The following is a 22,769-nucleotide window of genomic DNA, read 5'->3' as shown; positions in this document are numbered from 1 at the left end:
ATCTGTGATTGAAGTAAACATATGAAACTGACAGTGACACTGTGCCAGTGGTAAGGTTTGAACTGAAATACTTTTAAGAGCCGCTGAGCATGTGGTCCTGTCAGAAGAGGTGTGAGGAAACACAAATGGAGCGGGTTGACGTACCTTGTTCCCATAAATATCAGTCCTCAAATTTAATTTTCATTCTATCCCATTCTTTGACAGAATGTTAAAAGGCAAAAAGTACATACTGTCTGCCCCATAGTATATTGAAAAATATACTACGCTCAGCCGATTTCATTTTTCTCTGGTTGGAATGCCCAATTGTATTTTATTATTGCCACTTCATTAAAAAATTAGCTTCAGCTGAATGTGCCACCCTGGAAAATATAACTCTCTAAACAGTATTTTTTGGGAATTTTTTAAAAAGTACTTCCATAATTTTCTTGGGACATTGTGTCGTTTTAACGCTAATGTTTATGTGTTCCACTTCCTACCTATTTGCTGACTCAAAGGGAGTTTAATGAGCCTGTGATATCTCTCATCCTACTTTCTCTATGTCAGAGTTAACATTAGAGAATATACCAAAAATTATTTTCTTGCTTAGGCTTTGAAATATGTGATCATGTAATTGGAGCTGCTTAATTAGGAGGCCCAATGGAAAATGGCACCTTCTCTATTTGCTATTATTATTATTATTATTATTATTATTATATTTTTACAAATTGGTAAAACAGGAACACAGGCATGTGCCATATCTTGAACTGGTTACCATTTTGGATTATAACTACTCACCTGCTATATATTAGTTCTGGCCTAACCACATGATTCTTTTAAAATTTGGCACGTTGAATAAGAGTTACCGCAAATGATCATTGACCAAATTTGGTGCCAGTTGATGACATTGTCCCAGTCATAGCCTTTGCACAGTTTCACCTAAATATATGAAACAAATGTCTTAGTCCTCCTCACTCACAAAAAAAGTATCTTAATGACCCATAAAGTCCACCATACTGGATTTGGTGCAATGGAGTCTTCCATCTTGAACTTGCCACTTCTTTAAAATAAATGTTACTACAATGTTTCTTTATAAACTGATTGACATCAGAGCAGAATTTGGTGTGTATAATCCTTTTGTGAATCTACATAACTTGGGTGTCATAAGCTTAACATGCAGTATTGCTCTGCTTAAACAATCGTAATACTTTCACCTACAGAAATTTGATAAGCATGTATATCTACGCTTATAGAAAAAAACATGTACAAAGTTCCATCAATTAGTCTATGGGATACTATAAAAGGTATGTTTTCATAATAACTTTAAAAACAATAGATACTATTCCCCCAAACTTTCTTGGCTGTTCAAAGAGGATGTCCAACATAAACACAACCAATTTGGTAATTTGTATTCACTGGCCTCATGCTTGGCTGACTGGCCCTGCTGACAGCTATATTTTCCAACTAGTTTTTTCCTAATTAGATTTTTCTCATGAATACTCACTTTCTGATAATCTACTATTTTCAAACAATGTTAATCACACAATGCTGTCAACTATATATGTTTTTAATTAATACTATAATATGGGAGATATTATTAAGAAGATCACTGTCAGAAGATACATTAACAAAGTTGCCAAGTTTGTCCTGAGGTGCAAGAGACAAGTTTGGCATTTGAATCATCTTTGGCTTAAAGAGGACACGTTCTTGTAATAATAAACATCTGAGGTGCCAATCTTAGTAACATCTGGGGATGGTGCTATTAAAATAATTATGTTTAGGCACCTCTTTAAATGATTGTGAACACTGAGCCATTACAAATGAAAGGACTACGAATGTTCTACTTTGAGGAGATAGGATCTTCCCCTTTCCTCAGGTTGTGTACGCTACCACAACATAATGCAGTATGATGAAAAATTGAAAGTAATAAAATGAAGCGATACCTCTCAATATCCAAGTTACTCGGTCTTTCAGAAAGCACAGTCACTAGGCTCTAGAACAACGATAACACATAATGAGGTTATGCATATACTTACAAAATATTTTGCAATCAAAACGTGAGTAGCAACAATAAGAAAAAAATCGTAATGCAACCAGCTGTCATCGACGCAACTTCGTTTCAACTTCACGCACCAATCGCGAGAAAGACGAGTGGTTTGTTTTGTCCAATCATGGAACTGTGTGTTGAAATCTTCGCGCTTGTCAGCTGGGCAGCACCCCAGGCTTCCAACGTTGCACCGACAATGACGTCACTGGTACTAAAATGGCGGTAGTAACGTTAGCTTTGAAATTTCAAATTTCTAGTTTCTTTTTGTATGGCTTCTGAAAGTAACCTTGCCGAAATGGGGTGTTGAATCCCCTCACATATATATTTAAAATTTACATAGCTGTAATTCCCACATATCAATAATGGACTCGGTCGTGGGGGAAGACCAGACTCTACCTCTAGACTTTAATGGGAGGTAAGCAACATAGAATAGCTAGCTAGGCAGGGCACTGTTAGCACCTCTATTGCACAATTTTAAAAGTTGGCATGCTTTCTGAATAGAATATGGTTGATAACAACGGTCCTCCCCGCCCGTGAGAGGTGCAGGTGTAGTCTAACCGCAGAAACTGTGTGTTGGCAAGCTTTATACTCGGCTACAGTTAAGTTAGCTACTTGTGTGTGTTGTCCGCTTATGTTTAGCTATAATGATCGATGTGGATAACGTTAAGTCGATGGAGAGCTAATGTTAGCTAGGTAGTATTAACAGAATTGTTGATTAATGACTGTTTACATGTTGTTTAGGACAGAGCCCCCTGCTTGTTTAACTAACATCGCCATAGCTAGCTGCAGTTGGCTAACGTCTACCATTATTTTTATGCATTAACTATCAATAACATTAAGGTTACTAACGTTGGGTTACAATAGCTGTCCTAATTGCTAGCTTTTAGTAATGCTAGTAATCTAGCTAAATTAAATATTGATCTCTGATTTGGTAGTTAGACTACAGTTGAAAATGATAATGTGAAATGATAAACAGGCGATCTTTGAAATGTCATCTCTAAATATAGCAGGCTAACATTAGTACTTGCTGAACACTCGCGTTACCTTCATTTCAGCACTGATGTGAAGCTGAGAATAGCAAGCTAATGCTAGCTAATGTTAACTACTGAACAGTTTGACAGCCAGTTAGCTAACCTAACCTTAACTATTTAGCGAGCTTACCATACTCGCTAGCTATGAGGTTATCCAGCTCTTGTCTTGAATCCCACATTAACTTTCACTAGACTTATTCACATTCGTTCAAATATGCTAGTCTACATAGACTAGATGTGCCTACCTATTAAATCACAATTCAGCATGCGATGGGATGGGAAGTTCTGTCAGTATTTGCGCTAACATAGTCTAACTGAGTCGAAAGCGGAAATGGCAAAGTCTCTTTGCTGGGCTCGGTAACCTAACATAGTCGTCCGTTATTTGTTATTCGCTAGTCTAGATGAGTAACGTTAGCGAAGTTAAGTTAATTAAGTAGCTGCCTTGAGCAATTGTTATTTTATAGGTAGACTAAATTGATGCCTCACTCTGGATTAATGTATGTTGGTATGTAGTGCAACGTTGTAACATTACTTGTATTTGTTTATCTTGTTTAACGTTACAATTATTAATGTATCTTTACCTTGAGCTATTTGAGCTAGCTAACCTTATGTCAAGTCATTTTGGTAATAATGCGTTCGTGCATGTGTTGATTATGTCAGCCAGCTGGCTGGCTTGCAATTCCCGTAATTCAAGACGCAAATGACTGTAGCAAGAGGTGTGCGTTACTTTGTTCTGAAACCTGACTCGCTTTTCTTGTCAATTAAATTGTAGCTGCGATGGATGCTCTGGAGGTCTTATGAACAGATTATCGGGCAGTTAAATACGCTCACTGTACAAATTGGTTAAGATGAGTTGAATTTTTCTAATTTTTGTATTTATGTCGATGAAGCTTCTGAAGAGGAAGTTACTAGTCCGTATTGTCGTATGTGATGGCTGCTCGGGCAGAGTTAGGCACTTCAACATTCTTGTAACTACCATCGGATGTTGTGATCGCTGGTTATTTTTCTAAATACATTCCGAAAATGTTATTGGCCCATATTCTAAATGGCACTATGTTTTAGAATGTAGATATTTTGTGATATAGGCTACACTGTATGAACACAGGTATCTGGACACCCCTTGGTCTGTGGCAGTTTTTCATGGTTTGGGCTAGGCCCCTTAGTTAAAGTGCAAAGGCAAATCTACAGCATACAATCACATTCTAGAAGAAGCTGCGCTTCCCCAACAGTTTTGGGAAGGCCCTTTCCTGTTTGAGCATGACAATGCCCCCAGGCACACAGCAAGATCCATATAAAAATGGTTTTGTCGAGAACAGTGTGGAAGAACTTGACTGGCTTGCACAGAGTCCTGACCTCAACCCCATTCAACACATTTGGGATCAATTTGAAAGCCAACTGCAGGTCAGGCTTAATCGCCCAATCTGTGCCCAACCTCACTATTGGTCCTCTGGCTGAACGGGAACAAATCCCTGCAGCAGTGCTCAAATATCTAGTATAAAGCTTTCCCAGAAGAATGGAGGGTGTCATAGCAGCAAAGGGTGGGCCAACTCTATATTAATGCCCATAATTTTGGATGAGATGTTGGATGTCAGGTGTACTTTTGACCATGTTGTGCATATACCACTAAATCATTTGTTGTATGAGATAAACAACAGTTAATCTACATTTGGTGTGCTGTGCATGGAAGACGATCACATTGATATTGTATTTGGACATATGACTGGCATTTCTGTCAGACTTATTGTCTTCATTCACATGTTGAGTCTGTTATTCTCTTTGAGCTGTTTTGTTTAACTTTGTGTAATTGTAATAGTTTTTAGACGGGTAGCATTGTGAGGAGACGGCTGGCTGTGGCGCCTCCCGCGCGTGCGTCTGCGTTAGGTTTGGCTACTCAGCCTGAAACTGTCAGACGTGCGTGTTTGTTTGTTTGTGTGAGAGTGACAGACGGATGCATCCATGCCATCTCTAGACCTTTCACTGTACAGGGTTCTGCTGCAGCTCTTGCAGGTGCCCGTTTATCTGCAGCAGGGTAGGCCAGGGGAAGAAGCCAGACTGAAACTGAGGCGTAACGGTGCTGGATCATTCTGCTTAGAGAGGAAGGAAGTAGTTGAGTGCTATCATGTTATTGGAGCCAAAAGCCACAGCAGTAAGGGAAAAGATGAATATACAGTGCTATTTGTCTGTTCTGCATTGTGTCCCTTTGTGTGGAAAGGGCTACTCATGTCCAGTATTCTTTTGCATAATTTTTTTTTTTTTTTGATGTTGTTTAATTCAGTCTGAAGCTTTTGATCCCATGGCTTTATTTTGCTGGTATCATTGTGTTGTGTGTGCTGTCACATGGTTGCATAACTTCACTTGGCCGTGTGAACTGTCCTTGGCTGACTAAGGCTGGGGACATCAGGGCCACAGTTTGTTGTTTGTTGAATAGTAAGGCTCTTCTTTCCTTGCAAGAGCTCTCCAGCCAGTGACTGGTACATAGTGAACTGGGCCTTTGTGGAGGGCGGATAGTAGGCAAAAAATTAGCCCGTTATGCAGTGACATTCAGGTCTTTTCTGAGTATAGTAAACGGAGAGGGACTCATTGGCTTAATTTTAAACATGTCTATCAAAGGGGAGATCCTATTTACAGGTAGGCTACAACTTTTAAATTAGATTTTGTTGTATTTCACATTGGAAAACTGGCATGACAGTCTTGACTGTGATTTATGCCAATGGCAGTTTGTTGTAATCCTGTATGATAAACTAGTAATTTGTTTGCATTGTAAAAATCGGATGGCCTCCCTCTGTGTGTATTATTCTGAGTAAATTTTATGATTTCAGCACCAACATGTCAAGGCTTCCTGACTCAGAGACGGCTGGTGGCAGAGGTTTTGCGATGGAAACTGTGACAGGTACAGATGTTTTGCTTTTGTAAGAGATGCTGTCATTGTTATTATCATTATTAATAACAATTATATATATATATATATATATATATATATATATATATATACATAGTTCTTATTTTTTTTACAATTGTTTAAAGTTATATAAGGTGTTATGGCATTCATTGTAAGTTATAGATCTAGTTAGCTGTATCTAATTGTTACAAATTAATGCAGTTTTTATATGCTTGTCTTCTGTTCAATATGACTGTTGCTGGAATAATCCCTAGTTGTTTTAGCTTCTTCCAATTCTGTTGGTTCAAACGCAGTTACAGTGGCTCAGACATATGTACACACAGCACTGCCCACCTCAGTAAGCAGCGGTGCAGCAGTTGTTGAGGAAAGATTTGCCTTTTGTTGTGCTAAAGTGTAATTGACTTGAACTGTTTAAAAAGAGCTTGTTTTTAAGTGACTTACAGGCCATTCAAAGTGCACATGTAAGCCTAAAGGTAAATATACGGGCGAATAACAAAATAAACACTTGCACTGTACAGCTCTGTTACTGTAACTGTAAAATGCCATGTTCATATATTTAAAGTGTTATGGAAGGCATGGAGACACCGGTGTCTGTTTATTTTGGGTTCTTCCTGAGAGAAGCTATTTGAGGCAGAACCATTTATAGATGTATGGTCATTGCAATGGCTGTGTAAATCACCGCTTGGATATATATCATAATTTTGCAGCGGTAGAAGACTATGGAATTATCAGAACTAAAATAAAAATGGGTTTTTAAAAATGGTTTATTGACACAAGAGTTTTCCTTTCACTGATCTGAAGTCCTGTGGCTCCTCTTTTCATTTCTAGCATCCATGTATCCTGGACGGAAAATGTCACCAGTCAAACCTCTCACCATGAAAGACTATGAAAACGTAAGTGGCGAATGACATTACGACCTTTAACCTCTCAACAGTGCTTTCATTGAAAAACAGCGATCTTAAGTTCATATGACGTGTTTATGTATTGAAGTAGACTTGCACAGAGATTGCTCTTACACCCTGAAAGGGGAGAACTCATTTTAGGAATGAGTCCAAGTTAGCCTCAAATTGAGCTCATGTTTGCCAAAGAAAAGTGCTGCTTCTGTGACAAGCATGTCTAGATTCTGCTGGTTTCCCCCTCTGTTTTTCTCATTTCAATTATATTGGACCATATGGCCTGAGCCTGCAATTAAATGAGAGCTGCATATTTCCATGGGTTCATTAGGGACTGCAGTCCCTGGCACTCTAATCCAGTCTGAAAGCATTGTTGAGTGTGTGTGACAGAATGGAATGTGTTAAGGTGTGACTTTTGTTCAAGATCCCTGATTGACATTAATCTAAGCTTAAAGTACCTCATTTTCTCCTGAAACCAGATCAGCAGTGTAGTCTGATACTTAATTGGACAGAATATGGCATCCTTTTTTAGGGCTCATTTGCATTATTAATAGTTAAGCTTTCCTGGAAAATCTGTAATGGAAAATATAACATGGCGGAGAATGGCACGGATGACGAATTGCAGTCATTCAGAACTGAGGGAGCAGTTTCCATAGTGTTAGATGGCATTGGGCCATACACTGATCTTATATATATATGTATATATAGGGCTAATAACCCTTTTCAATTTAAATGAACAATGGCTGTTATATGTTCAGATTTTCCCTGCCCCCCCCCAAGCACACGCACGCACACTCTTCCTCTTGATGGATGATGTTAGACTGACTAACTGTCAGTGCAGAGTGGTGCAGACTCACATCCCCCCAGATGTGGAGAGTTAAACGCCCCGGAGCACAATGATGCACAGTGCTGAGTCCCCCCTCCCCCCCTCCCCCTCCTCACCGCATCCTCTGGGGCCTTTGGCACACGGGTGCTTTCAGGGATACACGCACAGATCCATGTCACATTACTGAGGTTTATCCTTAGGATGCAATGTTCCATGAAGCACATGCAGAATTTACTTGTTTAAACTTGTCTTATGTGACTCATCTTTATGTATGAATGCACTCATGAATCAAGGACCCATTTGTGATGCTTAAAAAATGCAAGGCAAAGAACCGCTTACCTCAAAAGGATAATTAATCTCCCCCAACAGTACTGTCTCGTTCTCCCGTAAAGTCGTCTGTAATAGTTTTCTTTTTGTTGTTTTTTCTCCAGCAAATCACGGGACTGAAGAAAGAAAATTTCAACCTCAAGCTGCGCATTTACTTCATGGAAGAGCGCATGCAGCAGAAATTTGACGATTCCACAGAGGATATATTCAAGACGGTGACTGGAATGAGATTGTTTTTACAGAAATATTCTCTGGACATTCATCCATTTCATGTTCCACACGTCTCCCAGCTCGGTGCTGAAGGGGCCATTACAGCTAAAAGTAGAACAAGTGCTCAAGTATAGCACCTCATTGATGGAAATATTCTGATTTCCTAGCTCAGCAAATAGTTTTATTTTAACTAATTAAATAAACTTTCTCACCTCAAAACAGGCATTTTATGAGGATTAACTTCACAAGAGGAAGCACATTATAACTGCCCAATTCTTTTACAAGTTCTCTGTTGCGATCAAATTTTGGTTCATCTGGCCTGCAACCAGAAACACCTTTATTTTTGGAATCATTTGAGTGGCTTCATTGTGCGGTGTGACCAAATTTTAATATTAAATCCACAGAAACTCTAGCAAAATGCTATATTACTACTCAGGTGTACCGCAAGTACAACAGCTTGATGTGACACCAAATATTATTTGAATGTAGGCAGAAGCATGTGAGGCTTTCATTCCTTTGGGCATGGCCATGTCTGATATCATTGCAATCCATGACCACTCACCTTGATTATTAACTCCTTATGCACATTGAAATATTTGTGAAGATATGCTTCCACTGTGTTTAAAGATTCTGAGATGTCATACAATTTGTCCTCATTCCATCAAAATTACTTTGGTAGAGTGACTATCTCTTGGATGTTTGTGTGCAGAAGGGCTTTTCTCAGAGGTTAGTTGATATTTTTTGTACCCTTCTCATAGGACTAAAACATGGTCCACAAATTGCATTCAGCTATGTTGATTTGGTTTTAATTTAGCTAAGAACATCAACTCATTTTAATAACCTCTGTTGTGCTGCATTCATTTTAAAATGCCTTTGGGTACATTTTGTTTCTGGGTATAGTTTTAACTTTGCCTTTACATTTATTCGGTGTCATTATATGAACCGTTATATGGCTTTTCTTTGAAATGTAGGATACTGTCGGATACTTTTGCCTTTTTTGTTTTTAAATATCTTCATTAAGCTCTCGTTTCATTTCCTCAGAATATTGAGCTGAAAGTAGAGGTGGAGTCCATGAAGAGAGATCTGGCGGAGAAGCAGGAGCTGCTGGTCGCTGCCTCGTAAGTGCACACTGGTCACGAAAATCATGGCATCTTTTCAGCTAAAGGTTTGGGGTCTGCAGGCCCCCTTTCACCTATTTCCAGTGAAAGAGAGCAAAATGAATAGCTGTGAATGTGTCAGAACTGCAATATCCCTTCTTTTTTATTTTTAAATGGTCACATGTGTAAATGATCCATACGCGAGTACATAAATTCTGTATTTTGAAAGCTCTTAAGTCAAAATGTGACGTCTGCATGTTTTTCTCCAGCGTAGGATTCCTGCAAAGTGTGAACAAATGGTCTGTGGTTTGTGTGATTGTGTTTTTCTTAGGGAAGCTCTGGAGAGCTTGGCTGGAAAAGAATCAGCAGAGGCCTCTCGTGCGAAGCAGCAGGCCCAGAGGGAGATAGACCAGCTCAAAGACTTCTTCAACAACAGAATCCAGCAATTAGAGGAGGTAGCCACTTATCATTAGCTTTAGGCTGGATACCCAGGAAAATGAATAGGGAAGCAGTACTTTAGTAGACTTGTTCTTTGAGGATCTCAGCAGTTGGTAAAGAAAATGAAGTACAGCTGAGCGGTAGGGCTGCTAAAGAATCAGGATATTGCATTTTTCCTTTGACTAAGTTGCTAGGTCTGATTGGATTTTCGGTTAAGGTAAAACAGCGTTACCAATAAACTATAGTAAATGTTTTTGTTTGACCGGTTGTCCAAACAGTGAATAGGAGTATAGTGTTTCAAAACACTCAGCTGGGGTTGTTCATCCTGAAAGTCAAAGGTTGAATGTGAAGGTTTCAGGGGCTTGTGATACATTTCTATAATAAAGGTGTGCAATATATTCTGTGGCATATTTCACATGAAGGCTGATCCCTGATAATCTTACAGTCCTGAGCTTCTTGGATGCCCACCCCCCAGCGTTGTTCTGTACCGTTTGACTGGCTTTTCCTGGTTAACCGCCCGCCCCGTTTCACTTTCCAGAATCTGAAGACAGCTGAAGATGAGGTTGAGAAGATGGCGTCCATCGCGGAGCAGGAGAAGGTGCGCAGCATTGACATGGAGAAGCAGCTGCTGGCGATCGGCCTCTCCGGCACCTTCAAACCCTCTCCCACTCAGGACCTACACCATGCCCTGCAGGAGAAGAACAGGTCTGCACCAGCTCATGCTTTTACCTTTTACCATCCAAGCTGGATTCAGTGACATCACACCCAAATGAAGTCACCTCAGTCACACATGGCAGCAATTATGCCAGCTTGACACTCTGTCCTCAGGCACAGATTTGGTTAAGGCTCTACTGTGGCTTCCTGATGTCCTGTCCTTCTGCTCCACATTATTAGAATTAGTGTGGTAGGACCTCAGAACCTGGTCATAGTAAATGCGAATGTAATTAGTTTTTGAATTTGGAGATGGCTGCTAAATTGAGCACTCTCTTTTTTATTTTGCAATAGCATCATTGAGCAGCTGAAACTTTCATTGAAGAACCAGGAGTCGGTGATTGAGCAATTGAGGAAGACCTCTAATGACCCGGGTACTGGGGATACACAGGCTTCTGAGCACATCTCACAGCTTTCTGCTCTCATTAGCCAGAAGGATGGGGAGCTTCAGGTAGGGGTGTTTCTCTGCTCTCATTGGTGTTATTCTCTGGGAGGTTAATGTTGAAATCTTGAGGTGTCGTCTTATAGCAACCATAATATGCTAGAATGAAAGATGTCTTACTATCATAAATGCTGTACGTTTTCTTCACAGGCTCTGAGAGAGGGACTTGAGCATGAGAAGGCCCGGAATGAAAGAGAAATGCAGGTTGGGTTTTGTTTTTTCTTGTTTAATGGAAAATACTAAAAATGATGTGTGCTTGGAGCAAAGGGAGTGTGTGTTACCTCAACATTGGGCCTTTAAAGGGAACACTAATCTTGAACAGGGGACAGGATCCATTTTGTTTCTTTACTGCGTGTCTGTAGTGATGTGGCAGGAACAAGCCCTAAGGTCAGGACTCTGTTCATTTTCTTGCAATACTGTGTTTTGTCACATAACCTTCTGTGCTCCCTGACTCATTTTATCCTTGCCAGAGAATGGATATGTCCTGTGATCCTGAAAGGCTTGTGTGTGGCAGCATCTATGAAGGAAATGCATTTTGTCATGTATTGATTTTTGCCACATTTTTTGAAGGAGTGCCAGAGGCACACTCTTTTGTGTAATGTAGGACAACACTAGGTTTCCATCCTGCATGGCTGCCACTGGGAAGGAAAGAAAGCAGGTTGTGTCTAGAGCGGGAGTTAAGACTCAGACAAAATAAAATACCACCAAACATGACATCAGTGCAGAAAAGGAGCTGTGGTATTCAAATGGGTATCACGTGAAATGGTGGGTTGCACTGAATCTGCATTTCATAATTGTGCACTCCCGTGTCCCTTTGAATCCAAATGGACCATGACACGATGTGAGAAATGTGTAGTGTAACCCCTCTGGGAGGATAATTTAATTCCTGCCGGATATTGTATCCAGGAAGTGTAAAGGTCGTGTTGTGGAGCAGGTCATATTGTTGAATTATGGAGTGTTCTGCCTCAGTTAGAATTGTGATTGCCGCTGTGGTGACCCAGACGCTTTCCTATGTGAGCCTGTTAGTGTTGGAGAGGCTGGCTGTAACCTGAGGCAGTTGTGGCCATAACGTCATTTGTTCAGGCGCAGATGATTTGGTGCTGGCCTCTTTCAGAAGACCGCTGATGGCATTTGCACATTGTTGACCTCAGTGAACACTGCTCGACAGGGTGCAGTACACGGGCACGCAGTCTGTATAAGAGTGCTGTGTTCTGAGAAGCAGCTTTTCCATCGGAGAGTTCAGGCCCAGTGTCCTCTCTGCCTGGGTCCTCACTCAGTATGGACAGCTGGTGACAGTGAAGGCAGGCAAGACCGTGTCTCTAATCTTGCAATTTTTTTTTTTGCAGTGGTACACAAAAATTTCGGTTTGGGATGTACCTCTGTTTTAATTTTGTGGTACTGGAGGGGAAAAAATGAAATGCCAAATGTCAAATTGCTTTTGATTTATTATGAAAATGTGGGTACACGGTGGCAAACCTGATATATATTCTTGCTGGACAAAAGGCACATTAACATTTTTTTTTTTCTTCTTAAATATTCATGTAACACAGTAATACAAAAACAGTATGTTAATATTGTTCCAGTTGTAGTTTGCTTAAAGCATTGGCAGGCTTGTATAATGCTTAAACCCCCATTCTATCCAACTGAGTATGATCGCAGATCCACTGTGATAAAAACCCCACTGGCGGTGGTTATTGCTGTAGCCAGGTCTGTGCAGCGAGAGGCTGCTTGAATGAAGGGCCTGAACTCCAGCCTGCTGTTTTATCGCTGCAGTAATGGGCATATTCAGGTGTTGCCATCGCAAATGAATTGGCAAGTTTGACATGTAGCCAGCGACATACCCGATTTCAGAAACATGCTGGTGTCAATGATACGGCAGGGTCCTCAAGCCCTGACTTCTCATTCTAGTTTGCTGTAATGATGAAGCTGGACTGAGCTAACATCTGGCCCCTTTTTCAGATATTAAGTCATCGGTGGGAACCCAGAGTTTTGAATTTATTTCAAGTCGAGCCATGGAAAGATCGGCATGTGTGTTAAAACAAGACTGTGTGGTTCACTGTGTGTAGCGAAAGGTTCGGTACAAGTACCTAGTGGCCAATGAGACTTGAACCAGGCTGAGAATGAGCCATGGGCTTTACGCCACAGTTATATAGCATTCCCACGTGCCTCACGAGTGGTGAAAACGGAAGACTTGGCTGCGATTAGCATGTACATGTGTGACGAGTTGTGTTTCTTTCTTTCAGGCGCTAAGAAAATAGTTATAGAGAGAAGTGCTTATAAACGATTACTCATCATTGAAAACCTGAATGTCGTTTCAGAGCTTTGCTGATCGGCAGAATGAGGTGCCCCGGCTGGAAGCTGCCTCGAGACAGCTGGACGAGGAGCTGCGGGGCGCCAGGGGTGCAGTCCAAAATCTAACCAAGACCCTGGAGGACACAGCAGGCCAGAACAAGGTTACCACCTGAACTTTTACTGCTACTGCAGCAAGTAAAAATATGAGACTCTCACCGAACAGCATCCCATTGCACGAGTGTCTGATCTCTGGATTTCTCTTCAGGTCCTGAGCGGTAAACTGGAGGAAATGGAGCGGGAGATGGCCTCAGAGAAAAAGAACGCTCTGAAGCGAGACAAAACCATCCAAGGCCTGACGCTGGTACTGAAAGAGAAGGAAAAGGAGGTAAGGTTACTCTTCCTCACCAAAGCCACAAGAGTGAGCAGGCTTTGGACTGTTTCATGTGTATTAACACCCCCCCCCCCCCCTTGTCTGTTTAAAAAGATAGAGGAGCTCTGCCACGAGATTGAGGACAGAGACGAGGCTTTAGCCAAGGCCAGGGAGGCTGCCCACAAGGCACAGATCCAGAAGTACCAGGCAAGTCTCTCTTTTTAGGTTTGGGTGAAACTGGCACCGAGCTGTGCAAAACAAAAACGTTTATAGGTGTTAATATAATTAATTAATAAATGGCTATTTCATCATGTTAACGCATGTATCATGTAATTGCTTAGCTGACACCCTTGTCCTTGGAGGCCTAGTTTACCTGTGCATTTATGCGACTGCTAATGTGCTGAAACCATTCAGGTACACTATAAAGGTACCTTCCTCAAGGGGCAGAACCCAACTGCTGTAGCAAACCTGCACCCTTGCGTTACTAGAATAAATCCATGAACCACTGCACCCCAGTGTTTATTTCCCTTGCAGGTGAGAGCCGTGCAGGAGAAGGCAGTCCCCCTCCCTTTCTCAGTGTGCTGTCATGTGATCCCCAGGGAGCGGAGGAGCACCAGAGCCTCCTGATGGAGAAGCAGGCGGAGCTGGCCAGCCTGCAGCTGGAGCACCACACCAAGGCTCTGGAGGCCCAGAAGCTGCAGCGCTCACTGGGGCGCCGCGAGCAGGAGCTGGGGGACCTGCAGCAGGCCAAGGAGCAGCTGGAGCTGGAGCTGGAGGACCTGCAGCAGCTGAAGAAGAAGGGAGACAAAACTATCAATGTGAGTGTGTGAGGCTCCCTCTCTACAGAACTAACAGGGACAAAACTATCAATGTGAGTGTGTGGGGCTCCCTCTCTACAGAACTAACAGGGACAAAACTATCAATGTGAGTGTGTGGCACTCCCTCTCTACAGAACTAACAGGGACAAAACTGTCAATGTGAGTGTGTGAGGCTCCCTCTCTACAGAACTAACAGGGACAAAACTATAATGTGAGTGTGTGAGGCTCCCTCTCTACAGAACTAACAGGGAGGGACAAAACTATCAATGTGAGTGTGTGGGGCCCTCTCTCTACAGAACTAACAGGGACAAAACTATAATGTGAGTGTGTGAGGCTCCCTCTCTACAGAACTAACAGGGAGGGACAAAACTATCAATGTGAGTGTGTGGGGCTCCCTCTCTACAGAACTAACAGGGTCAAAACTATCAATGTGAGTGTGTGGGGCCCTCTCTCTACAGAACTAACAGGGACAAAACTATAATGTGAGTGTGTGAGGCTCCCTCTCTACAGAACTAACAGGGAGGGACAAAACTATCAATGTGAGTGTGTGGGGCCCTCTCTCTACAGAACTAACAGGGACAAAACTATAATGTGAGTGTGTGAGGCTCCCTCTCTACAGAACTAACAGGGAGGGACAAAACTATCAATGTGAGTGTGTGGGGCCCTCTCTCTACAGAACTAACAGGGACAAAACTATAATGTGAGTGTGTGAGGCTCCCTCTCTACAGAACTAACAGGGAGGGACAAAACTATCAATGCGAGTGTGTGGGGCTCCCTCTCTCTACAGATCTAACAGGGAGGGATGAAACTATCAATATGAGAACAAAAAGAAACCAGAATATTAGTGTGTGTGTGTCACAGTCTCTTCTGAACAAGTAGAGGGACAGTGGAGGGTATCACACTTTCATTGAGTTTAGGAATTTACCCAGGCAACCCAGGAATTTCCCATCTCAGACCGGCAGTCTCATACACATACTTTCATTTGCATTCGCTGACGTTGAGGACAGCGCCTCTGCTGGTCCAGTGAGATTCATTCCTGTATGGCGAGATGACTGTGAATGTAAAGCTGTAAAAATGAAGGGTTTCCCCCATGCACACCCCCCCTACAGGACCTGAACAACCAGCTGAAGAAACTGAATGGAGAGATCGGGGAGAGAGAGAAAGCCCTGGAGCAGCAGTACCAGGCCCTCCTGGACGAAAGCAAACGGAAGCTCCAGGGTCACGAGGTCACCATCCAGCGCCTCACCTGCACCCTCAGCGAGAAGGAGCTCCAGCTGCAGGTACGCAGCCCCGACGGCCTGTCAATCAAAGGGGCACGGGTTCATCTGTCTGTGTCCCACTGATTTTTTTTAAAGTTTTTTTTTTAATATTACTTTTTTTGTTTCCACTTAGTTCTTGTTGCCTCTTTATATATGTCCTGTATATATCTACAAATTAACTGAATACTGTTCAAACAAGATGCCTGTTTGAACTGCCTGTGTTGGACCCTCTGGCTCCTCTCCAGGAATACATGAAGATGCTGAATGAGCAGCAGCACAGCAGCAGCCCTGGAGGCGGGGAGAGCGTGCTGGCTAAACTGCGCCAGCGGCTGAAAGACAAGGAGAAGGCGCTGGAGGTGGGGTCCCTAACCCCCGCCCAGTTTGGTATCCTTATCCTGCAAAAATGAGTGTTCGGTATTCACGCATCTAACACTGCTCACGTTGTTTCACCCTGCTGCAGCAAGCCATGGATGAGAAGTTCGCCGCCATCGAGGAGAAGGACGACGAAATCCGCCAACTCCGTCTGTCGCTAAGGGAAAAGGACCGAGAACTGGAAAGGCTGAACAGCCTTCTCTCTCACAACACAGAGACGATAAACGTGCGTGTGGCTGTCGGGTCCGGGGCTGTGGTACGTGGCTGGCTCTTTACCGCGTGCTCTCTGTGAAAAGCCGCTGTGTTGTGCCGCAGGGTTTGGACGCACTGGTTAAGGAGAAGGACGCGGCGCTCCAGCACCAGGCCAGCGTGTTCGGTAACCTGCAGAGGGCCAAACAGGAGCTGGAGGAGAACCTGGCCCGCTCACTGCGAGAGAAAGACTCCATCATCGCTCAGCTGCAGCAGTCCCTCCACGCCAAGACCCAGGACCTGGAGGTAAGTCCCGTCCTGCGTCCTGCCCTACGGAGGCCCGCGGCTCTGGGGTACGGCGGGAGACCGAGCCCCTGTGTTTGACGGTCACTCCCGCTCCAGGACATGTCCAGCGCCATGCTCAGCCGGATGCAGAGCGGCACCAGGGACCTGGCGGAGCAGCTGAGCCAGCGGCTGAAGGTGGCAGAGGCCATGCTGGCCGAGGCCCTGCGGGACAAGGAGAGGCTGGTGGCCGACAACGAGAGCGCCGTGGACGGGCTCCTGGCAACCATCGGCAGCAAAGACCAGCTCTACAAGGTAGTAATAATAGTAAGCTCATTTAAGCGTGTGCTGTACTAACACAGCGCAACGGCAAATGCAGCTGACAAACTGTTAAGGAGAGAGTAAAATTACACTCCTCCCCTGTTCGAGGTTTTGTTCGCATTGGCAGCCATGTTTCACCTAGAATAGCTTCCCAAAAGTACGATGCCTGAAATAGCATTAATGTGCGGGTGAGTGTGATTCATGCGTTATCTGTTGGGGCCGTTTGCGCTGCAGGAGTCTGCTGAGCGCTATAACCGCGCGCTGAGCGAGCGCTCGCAGGAGATTCAGGACCTGAGGAGGCAGCTCTCTGAGAGGCAGCAGCAGCTGGCCAGCGCTGAGAAGCAGAGCTCAGTGGCCACACAGGAGAAGCTCCTGGAAACAGCACAGCTCAAGGTCCAACTGAGTGAAAAGGACGCACTGATAAACGTGGGTACTATGTTGGATAACTGCACTCTTTACACTTGCACCTGACTTATTTGATGCTTTGCAGATATTTTAGTTTTGATGAACTGCAGAGATAAGCTGGAATATATATATATTTATATATGGATTTCAGTCAGTTTGAGGTGACAACAAGACTTTACAGCTTGTCTTTAATATTTGAACAGCACTCATTGATACAACCCTGTTGTGTGCTTAGGTGAGGTTTCATTCTAAGAACAGTGTTCTCTTCTCATATGGCAAGTCTTTCAGTTGTGAGGATTGAGCTTTTGGAGGCAGAGGTCCTCTTTTGTGTGGGTCTCCTTCCCTGCAGTTCCACCCTTCCTGCATGTGTAGCACTGGAGCGTTACCTCTGTGACTCCTGCCATTTTGGTTTCCTTTCCGTGCTTCAGAAACTGGTGGAGAGAGGACAGGAGAGGGACCAGTTCCTGGCAGAGCTACGGCTGGCGGGGGCTCCAGCGCCCCAGGTGGTGGAGCTCAGACAGACCATTCAGGTGCTGCAGGAGCGTCTGGAGGAGAAGGAGGGTGAGCGTTAAACAAATAAAATAAAAAAGTAGCTCCTTTCAGGTGACCCTTCACGGCCGTCTGGGCTAACACCGCTCCCTTTCGTCTTGTTGGGCAGCCGAGCTCTCAAAGAAGAGCGACGAAGGGAACGTCAGCAAAATGGCGGTTACCAAGAAGACGGGTTTGATGCTGAAGAAGGAGCTAGAGCAGAAGACTGAAGCGTTTAACAAAGCGCTGAAGAAGGAGAATGAACTGAGGGTGAGTTTAGCACAGTGCAGTTGTAATAAACAGCGCTGCAGCCTTTCAGGATGACTTGGGGTATGTGACGGCACGCTGAATTTCCCCCTCCAGATTGACCTGGCGGATCTGCGGTCCTTGCTGACAGACCTGGAGAACCGCAACGAGGCCCAGGCCGCGAACATCGAGTCCCTGACCACCACCCTGGAGACCAAGGATGACATCATTTGGGTAAATGAATGCAGAGACTTTGGTACTCAGCACTTTAGAGAAGAGTTAACAGGGAATAAAAATTGTCAAGTTGGATGTTCATTCCCTTCCTGGTGTGACTAAACTCCTGTGCACCAGCCTGAATTAAGCCCGGTGTTAACTATGTCAAGAGTATTCAATGTGCATTTCCGTAAATATATGATAAAATTAACAAAGGATTTAAAGTGCTGGTATTTTACATTGTGATTTCAGTATGCCAGTTAGTTGCACATGTGAATTTTAACCCTGTGTAGTGCTCTATATGGATCTACTGCACTAAAATGACCAGCTGATTTAGTTGGGGTTTACACTGTTTAAGTCTGCAGTGAGAACATTGGTTCAGGGTGGGTTCCATGCCTGATATTTACCCATGGACATGTGTGTTCTCTGACAGGAACTCCAGGAACGCCTTGGCAGGCGGGATAACAGTGCTCAGTGTGGCTCCATAGAGGAGAGACCCCGCCCTGGCCTCCCACAGAGAGAGAGAACCATCATCGGAGGCAACAGCCAGCAGGAGGTACAAAAACACGCTCATTCACGCTGAGCTGACACGACTGGATCAGCCTCCACCTTATAAAAAAATAATGGCTTTGCCACATACTGTGTCAGTGCTGCAGGAAATAACAGTCCTTATCTGAAAAGTCCATAAAATAACAGGTTTGTAAAGGGTGAAGTGTGGTGTAGAGCAGATTTGTGTGGAGTGAACTGTGGTATGAAGCAGGTTTGTAAAGAGTAAAGTGTGGTTGGTATAAAGCAGGTTTGTAAACGCAGGCCTCTCCACAGACCCAGCCCTCGCTGGCAGCCCTGGCCGCAGAGCACGAGGGCCTGAACCGCGCCCTGAAGGCAGAGCAGCAGCTCTACTCCAGCCTGGTCAGGGCTGTCAAAGAGCAGGACAGGTAAGGAGCTCCTGACACCACACTGTCTGACTGAGCTGCAGGTGAAAGTCTGCAGTATAGCAGTAGGCAATTTAATGGATTTCTCAATACCATTGTATGGAATAACTAAGGTTTTATTTAGTGGAAAAAATAAATCTGAAATGAACATCTACCATGCAGCCCAAATCTATAAAGCCCACATTTTAAAATGAATGCGAATGAAAGACATTCTGTTTATATGAAGGCTATATGAAGGACAGTTTAATTCGAGGCTCGTACTACGGGTGGCTAGCCAGGGTTACGTTGGTAAACCCAGCCTCGTGCGGCTTCTGCATGGTATCCGCACGGTTGGGTTAATGGCCTGTGTTGTCATGGCTGCAGTGCCCAGCGCCTGCACGCCCTGCAGATGGAGCTGGCAGCCGTGCAGCTCCTCCGTCAGAGGCTGGAGGAGGGCGTCCGTACCAACGAGGACCTGCGGCAGGACCTGGAGCGGGAGATCCAGCGCGCCAAGCAGAGAGAAGGTGCAGTACACCTCAGGCCCCTGATGGAGCCCCTGATTGGATAGACTAGACAGCCAGTCAGCATGTCAGTCCTGTCTGCAGCCCAAATCTAGCACACCGTATAATGCAGAATGATTCCAGTATTTATGGGGGCGCGGCAAGATGCATCTTTTAACCTACATTCATTCATAGCATCAGCCTGTCCGCCTGTATGCTTGCTTGGTATGCTTTTTCCCTATTTCTCCTCTTCATTTCCATTTGTAATTTTGATATGGGTCCAAGACTTAACATATATTTATTGAAGAAATGAACTGCTCATCTTGTCATTTATTTGATATTTCCTATTGCCATCACATTTTCTTGGCCTTCTTTCTCCTGTGAATTGAACTTTCCTGAAGATAAAACCCTGCTGAATGAAACATGCTGTGTATGTGTGTGGCTGTTCTGCAGCTGAGCTACCCTGTGCTTCGCTCATCCTCTGAAACCTTTGTCTGTCACATCACTTCCCTTGTGGAAGGACAGTCTGCATGTACTGAATACAACATCTCTCAGTCTGACTGCTGACAGCCACAGAGGCTGCCCAGTCTACTGGAAGACATTATCTCTTCAGTGTAATAATAAGCATGCCAAGCAGGTCATTGCTTTCATTTATGCAAAGAATTAAGCAGATGTTGCTTTGTTAACTTGACCTATTTTCGTAAAATACGTATATAACATAATTTTTTATGTAAATACAGAGGTATAAAAACCCTGTGAGATATGCATATTCAGCATAAGAAACCTCGTGATTTGTTGGATTCCATTGCATCATGATTTCATTAGAAAATGGTAAGATTAATTATTCTGTGTTTATGACAAACTCCCAGTGGCAGTGCTCAACGAGGTCAGCCTGTGCATCAGTTAATCCTGAGCCCATCTGCTGAGTCACAGCCTATTTACTGTTGAGTTTGTTTGGGAATTTCCAAGAACAAGGGCTGTTTCCACTTGAGTTTCTCTGCATCCTCCCCCGATAACTCTGCATTCTGTTCCTCATCAGCCATCCCTCACTGTGATGCATCCATTACATTGCGTTGCATTCAGATGCTCTACTCAGTCGTTATTACCGCCTGATAAGTACAGTGCGGCTGGCCAGAGTAAACGGATACTAAAAATTTTATCTGGACTTACAACATGGAAAACTGCACTGTTATTAATAAAAACAGTTTACTGTTGTATTCCGATTCTAAAAGTGGGATAAGAGTTTTGAGTCTGTACAGTAGGTGAAACAAAATATTCTCTGGAATCATTGGCTAAAAGCCATTTTGGCTCTCATTAGGTGGTTAACATCATAAAATATGTACATACTTCCGAAATCTCCCCCATACTGTATTTGGTTCTAAAGGAATTTAACTGTGGATGTTTTTGTTTTCTGTATTCAGCCAAACATAAAATGTGATGTGTATTGTCACATTCACCATAATTATTTTTAGGTGTAACTGCAAATGTACGTAACAGACAATATATTATATAGCAGAAATATAATTGTCCTCTGAAATGGAAGTATAGGACAAAATTAGTTTTTCCTACGGCTTGCATGAGTAAGTTGGATTGGTACTGTTGCATTCTCCTGCGTGTTTTTAACTTCCTGTGTGCTCTCCTAGGGGGCGAGGCTCAGACGGAAGCGGTTGACGGAAAGGAGCTGGAGAGCATGCGGCACCAGCTGGAGGACGCGCAGCGGTGGAACGCGTCCCTGCAGGCCCGCCTCGGGGCCATCCAGAGTCGAGGAGGCGGAGTAGGGGGAACCAACGACACGGGTGAGGACCAGCGCCGCACGTCTGGGTCGCTGCTCAGTTATCTCCCTGAGTTATTCATGCTAATTTATTCTCTGTCTCTCTTCTTTCACACTGAAGCGGACACATTCAGCTTCATTGCCGATCAGACCTCTTACATGAGTATCTGCGTGGGAGACGGGCTGGATGAACTGAGCCTCTTATCTGCAGTGGAGCTCAGACAGAAGGTGTGTTGCCAGAGGAAAGCTAATTCTGGACCAGCAGAATGCTAACGGGATGCTAACGACAGTACTGTTTGCGTTCTCAGATATCTTTTAAAATATGATTTATATTTCCATCAGGTGGTAGAACTCCAGGACTACATTAACAAACTCCAGGCGCTGAATGCCGAGCTCCAGAAAAGTGCCTCGTTGTCGGAGAGCTCTGCCAAAGATCCTGTGGAGGAGGAAAAAGATGTGAGGAAGCTTGCATCTGAGAAGGTGCGATTACGAAACATCTTGTTAAACACTGGCCATCAATCTCTCCTTCTGTCTTGTCTTTAACAAGTGACTGACATCTTTACCCCGTGTGACACGTGTGAACTAATCCTTCTTCTCTTATCTTCTCTGTCCCATTGAACAGTTTTATTATCCATATTACATTATGGACATGTCATTCTGTGCAGCATATTTGGATTGCACTCCATCTTTGCATTTTCTTTTACGAAGTCATGTGTGTCACCCCTCCATTACATTACTGTAGCATTGTGAGAGGAAGCTGGGGGAAGCTGTACCTGCTAACAGGACCCACCACTCACTGAATGATAGGGAGAGCCAATCCGCTGCTCCAGAGCAGGTAGGAGACAGGGATGTCAGTCATGCACAGGAGAGATGTAGTTATGTGTACTGTGCACTGAAAGGACAGGGGTGTGGGTGAAATAGCTCCTTTCCCTGTGCAGGTGAAGTGTCGGCGGGTGGATGGGAGCAGCCCGCTGTCTGACAGTGAAAGGAGTGAGGGAGCTCTGCTGGATGTGAGCTCCAGTAGCGCCACGTCCGCCTCCCATTCCCCTCGAGGTGGAGGCCGAATCGGACGCAGCAGAAAGGTCGAGCGTGAATGGAGTCCGGAGGAGCAGGGCAGGGAGCTGGCGCTGCTCCGGTCACTCCTGCTGGACAGCGGGGTGTCCTCAGTCTCTCAGCTGAGGTGAGCGATAGAAGCGTAATGGCTGATTGAAGATTTTATCCTCTCTTAATCCGCTTCTGTTCCATACCAAAGTTTGTCTTTCTGTTTGGTGAAATAAATTCAGTTAAATGAACTATTAAATGAAATATTGAAAGGCGGCTGCCAGTTTTCATCATTGTTTATATTGCTATCAATCCAAGTTCTACATTGAGAAACAGAATTCACTTATTTGAGTT

The 22,769-nt window shown here is 43.9% G+C and overlaps 1 protein-coding gene across 11 annotated transcripts in view; it reads left to right on the top strand.

The window, feature by feature from the left end:
- The first annotated feature begins 2,196 nt into the window (after positions 1 to 2,196).
- cdk5rap2 (CDK5 regulatory subunit associated protein 2) overlaps positions 2,197 to 22,769 on the top strand; it is a 35,742-nt gene continuing 15,169 nt past the window's right edge. For 7 of the 11 annotated variants that reach the window (XM_035390267.1, XM_035390273.1, XM_035390276.1 and 4 more), the window contains exons 1-30: positions 2,197 to 2,438; positions 5,874 to 5,944; positions 6,782 to 6,846; positions 8,104 to 8,214; positions 9,251 to 9,327; positions 9,638 to 9,761; positions 10,283 to 10,449; positions 10,750 to 10,906; positions 11,048 to 11,101; positions 13,216 to 13,350; positions 13,455 to 13,574; positions 13,674 to 13,766; positions 14,159 to 14,377; positions 15,487 to 15,657; positions 15,882 to 15,992; positions 16,097 to 16,234; positions 16,324 to 16,503; positions 16,600 to 16,794; positions 17,035 to 17,226; positions 17,634 to 17,766; positions 17,864 to 18,003; positions 18,097 to 18,213; positions 18,626 to 18,748; positions 19,015 to 19,127; positions 19,488 to 19,627; positions 21,247 to 21,399; positions 21,496 to 21,602; positions 21,717 to 21,854; positions 22,117 to 22,209; positions 22,313 to 22,554. In XM_035390267.1, coding sequence (XP_035246158.1) covers positions 2,386 to 2,438; positions 5,874 to 5,944; positions 6,782 to 6,846; positions 8,104 to 8,214; positions 9,251 to 9,327; positions 9,638 to 9,761; positions 10,283 to 10,449; positions 10,750 to 10,906; positions 11,048 to 11,101; positions 13,216 to 13,350; positions 13,455 to 13,574; positions 13,674 to 13,766; positions 14,159 to 14,377; positions 15,487 to 15,657; positions 15,882 to 15,992; positions 16,097 to 16,234; positions 16,324 to 16,503; positions 16,600 to 16,794; positions 17,035 to 17,226; positions 17,634 to 17,766; positions 17,864 to 18,003; positions 18,097 to 18,213; positions 18,626 to 18,748; positions 19,015 to 19,127; positions 19,488 to 19,627; positions 21,247 to 21,399; positions 21,496 to 21,602; positions 21,717 to 21,854; positions 22,117 to 22,209; positions 22,313 to 22,554 — 3,932 coding nt within the window. In that variant the 5' untranslated portion in view covers positions 2,197 to 2,385. Of the gene's footprint in view, positions 2,439 to 2,514; positions 3,560 to 4,382; positions 5,201 to 5,288; positions 5,683 to 5,873; positions 5,945 to 6,781; positions 6,847 to 8,103; positions 8,215 to 9,250; positions 9,328 to 9,637; positions 9,762 to 10,282; positions 10,450 to 10,749; positions 10,907 to 11,047; positions 11,102 to 13,215; positions 13,351 to 13,454; positions 13,575 to 13,673; positions 13,767 to 14,158; positions 14,378 to 15,486; positions 15,658 to 15,881; positions 15,993 to 16,096; positions 16,235 to 16,323; positions 16,504 to 16,599; positions 16,795 to 17,034; positions 17,227 to 17,633; positions 17,767 to 17,863; positions 18,004 to 18,096; positions 18,214 to 18,625; positions 18,749 to 19,014; positions 19,128 to 19,487; positions 19,628 to 21,246; positions 21,400 to 21,495; positions 21,603 to 21,716; positions 21,855 to 22,116; positions 22,210 to 22,312; positions 22,555 to 22,769 lie in introns of those variants that run through there. The other 4 variants (XM_035390269.1, XM_035390270.1, XM_035390268.1 and 1 more) reach the window with 4 other exon arrangements.

The sequence above is a fragment of the Anguilla anguilla genome, chromosome 14, assembly GCF_013347855.1.
Source record: "Anguilla anguilla isolate fAngAng1 chromosome 14, fAngAng1.pri, whole genome shotgun sequence".
Lineage (NCBI taxonomy): Eukaryota > Metazoa > Chordata > Actinopteri > Anguilliformes > Anguillidae > Anguilla > Anguilla anguilla.
This window is presented reverse-complemented; position numbering and strand designations above follow the sequence as displayed.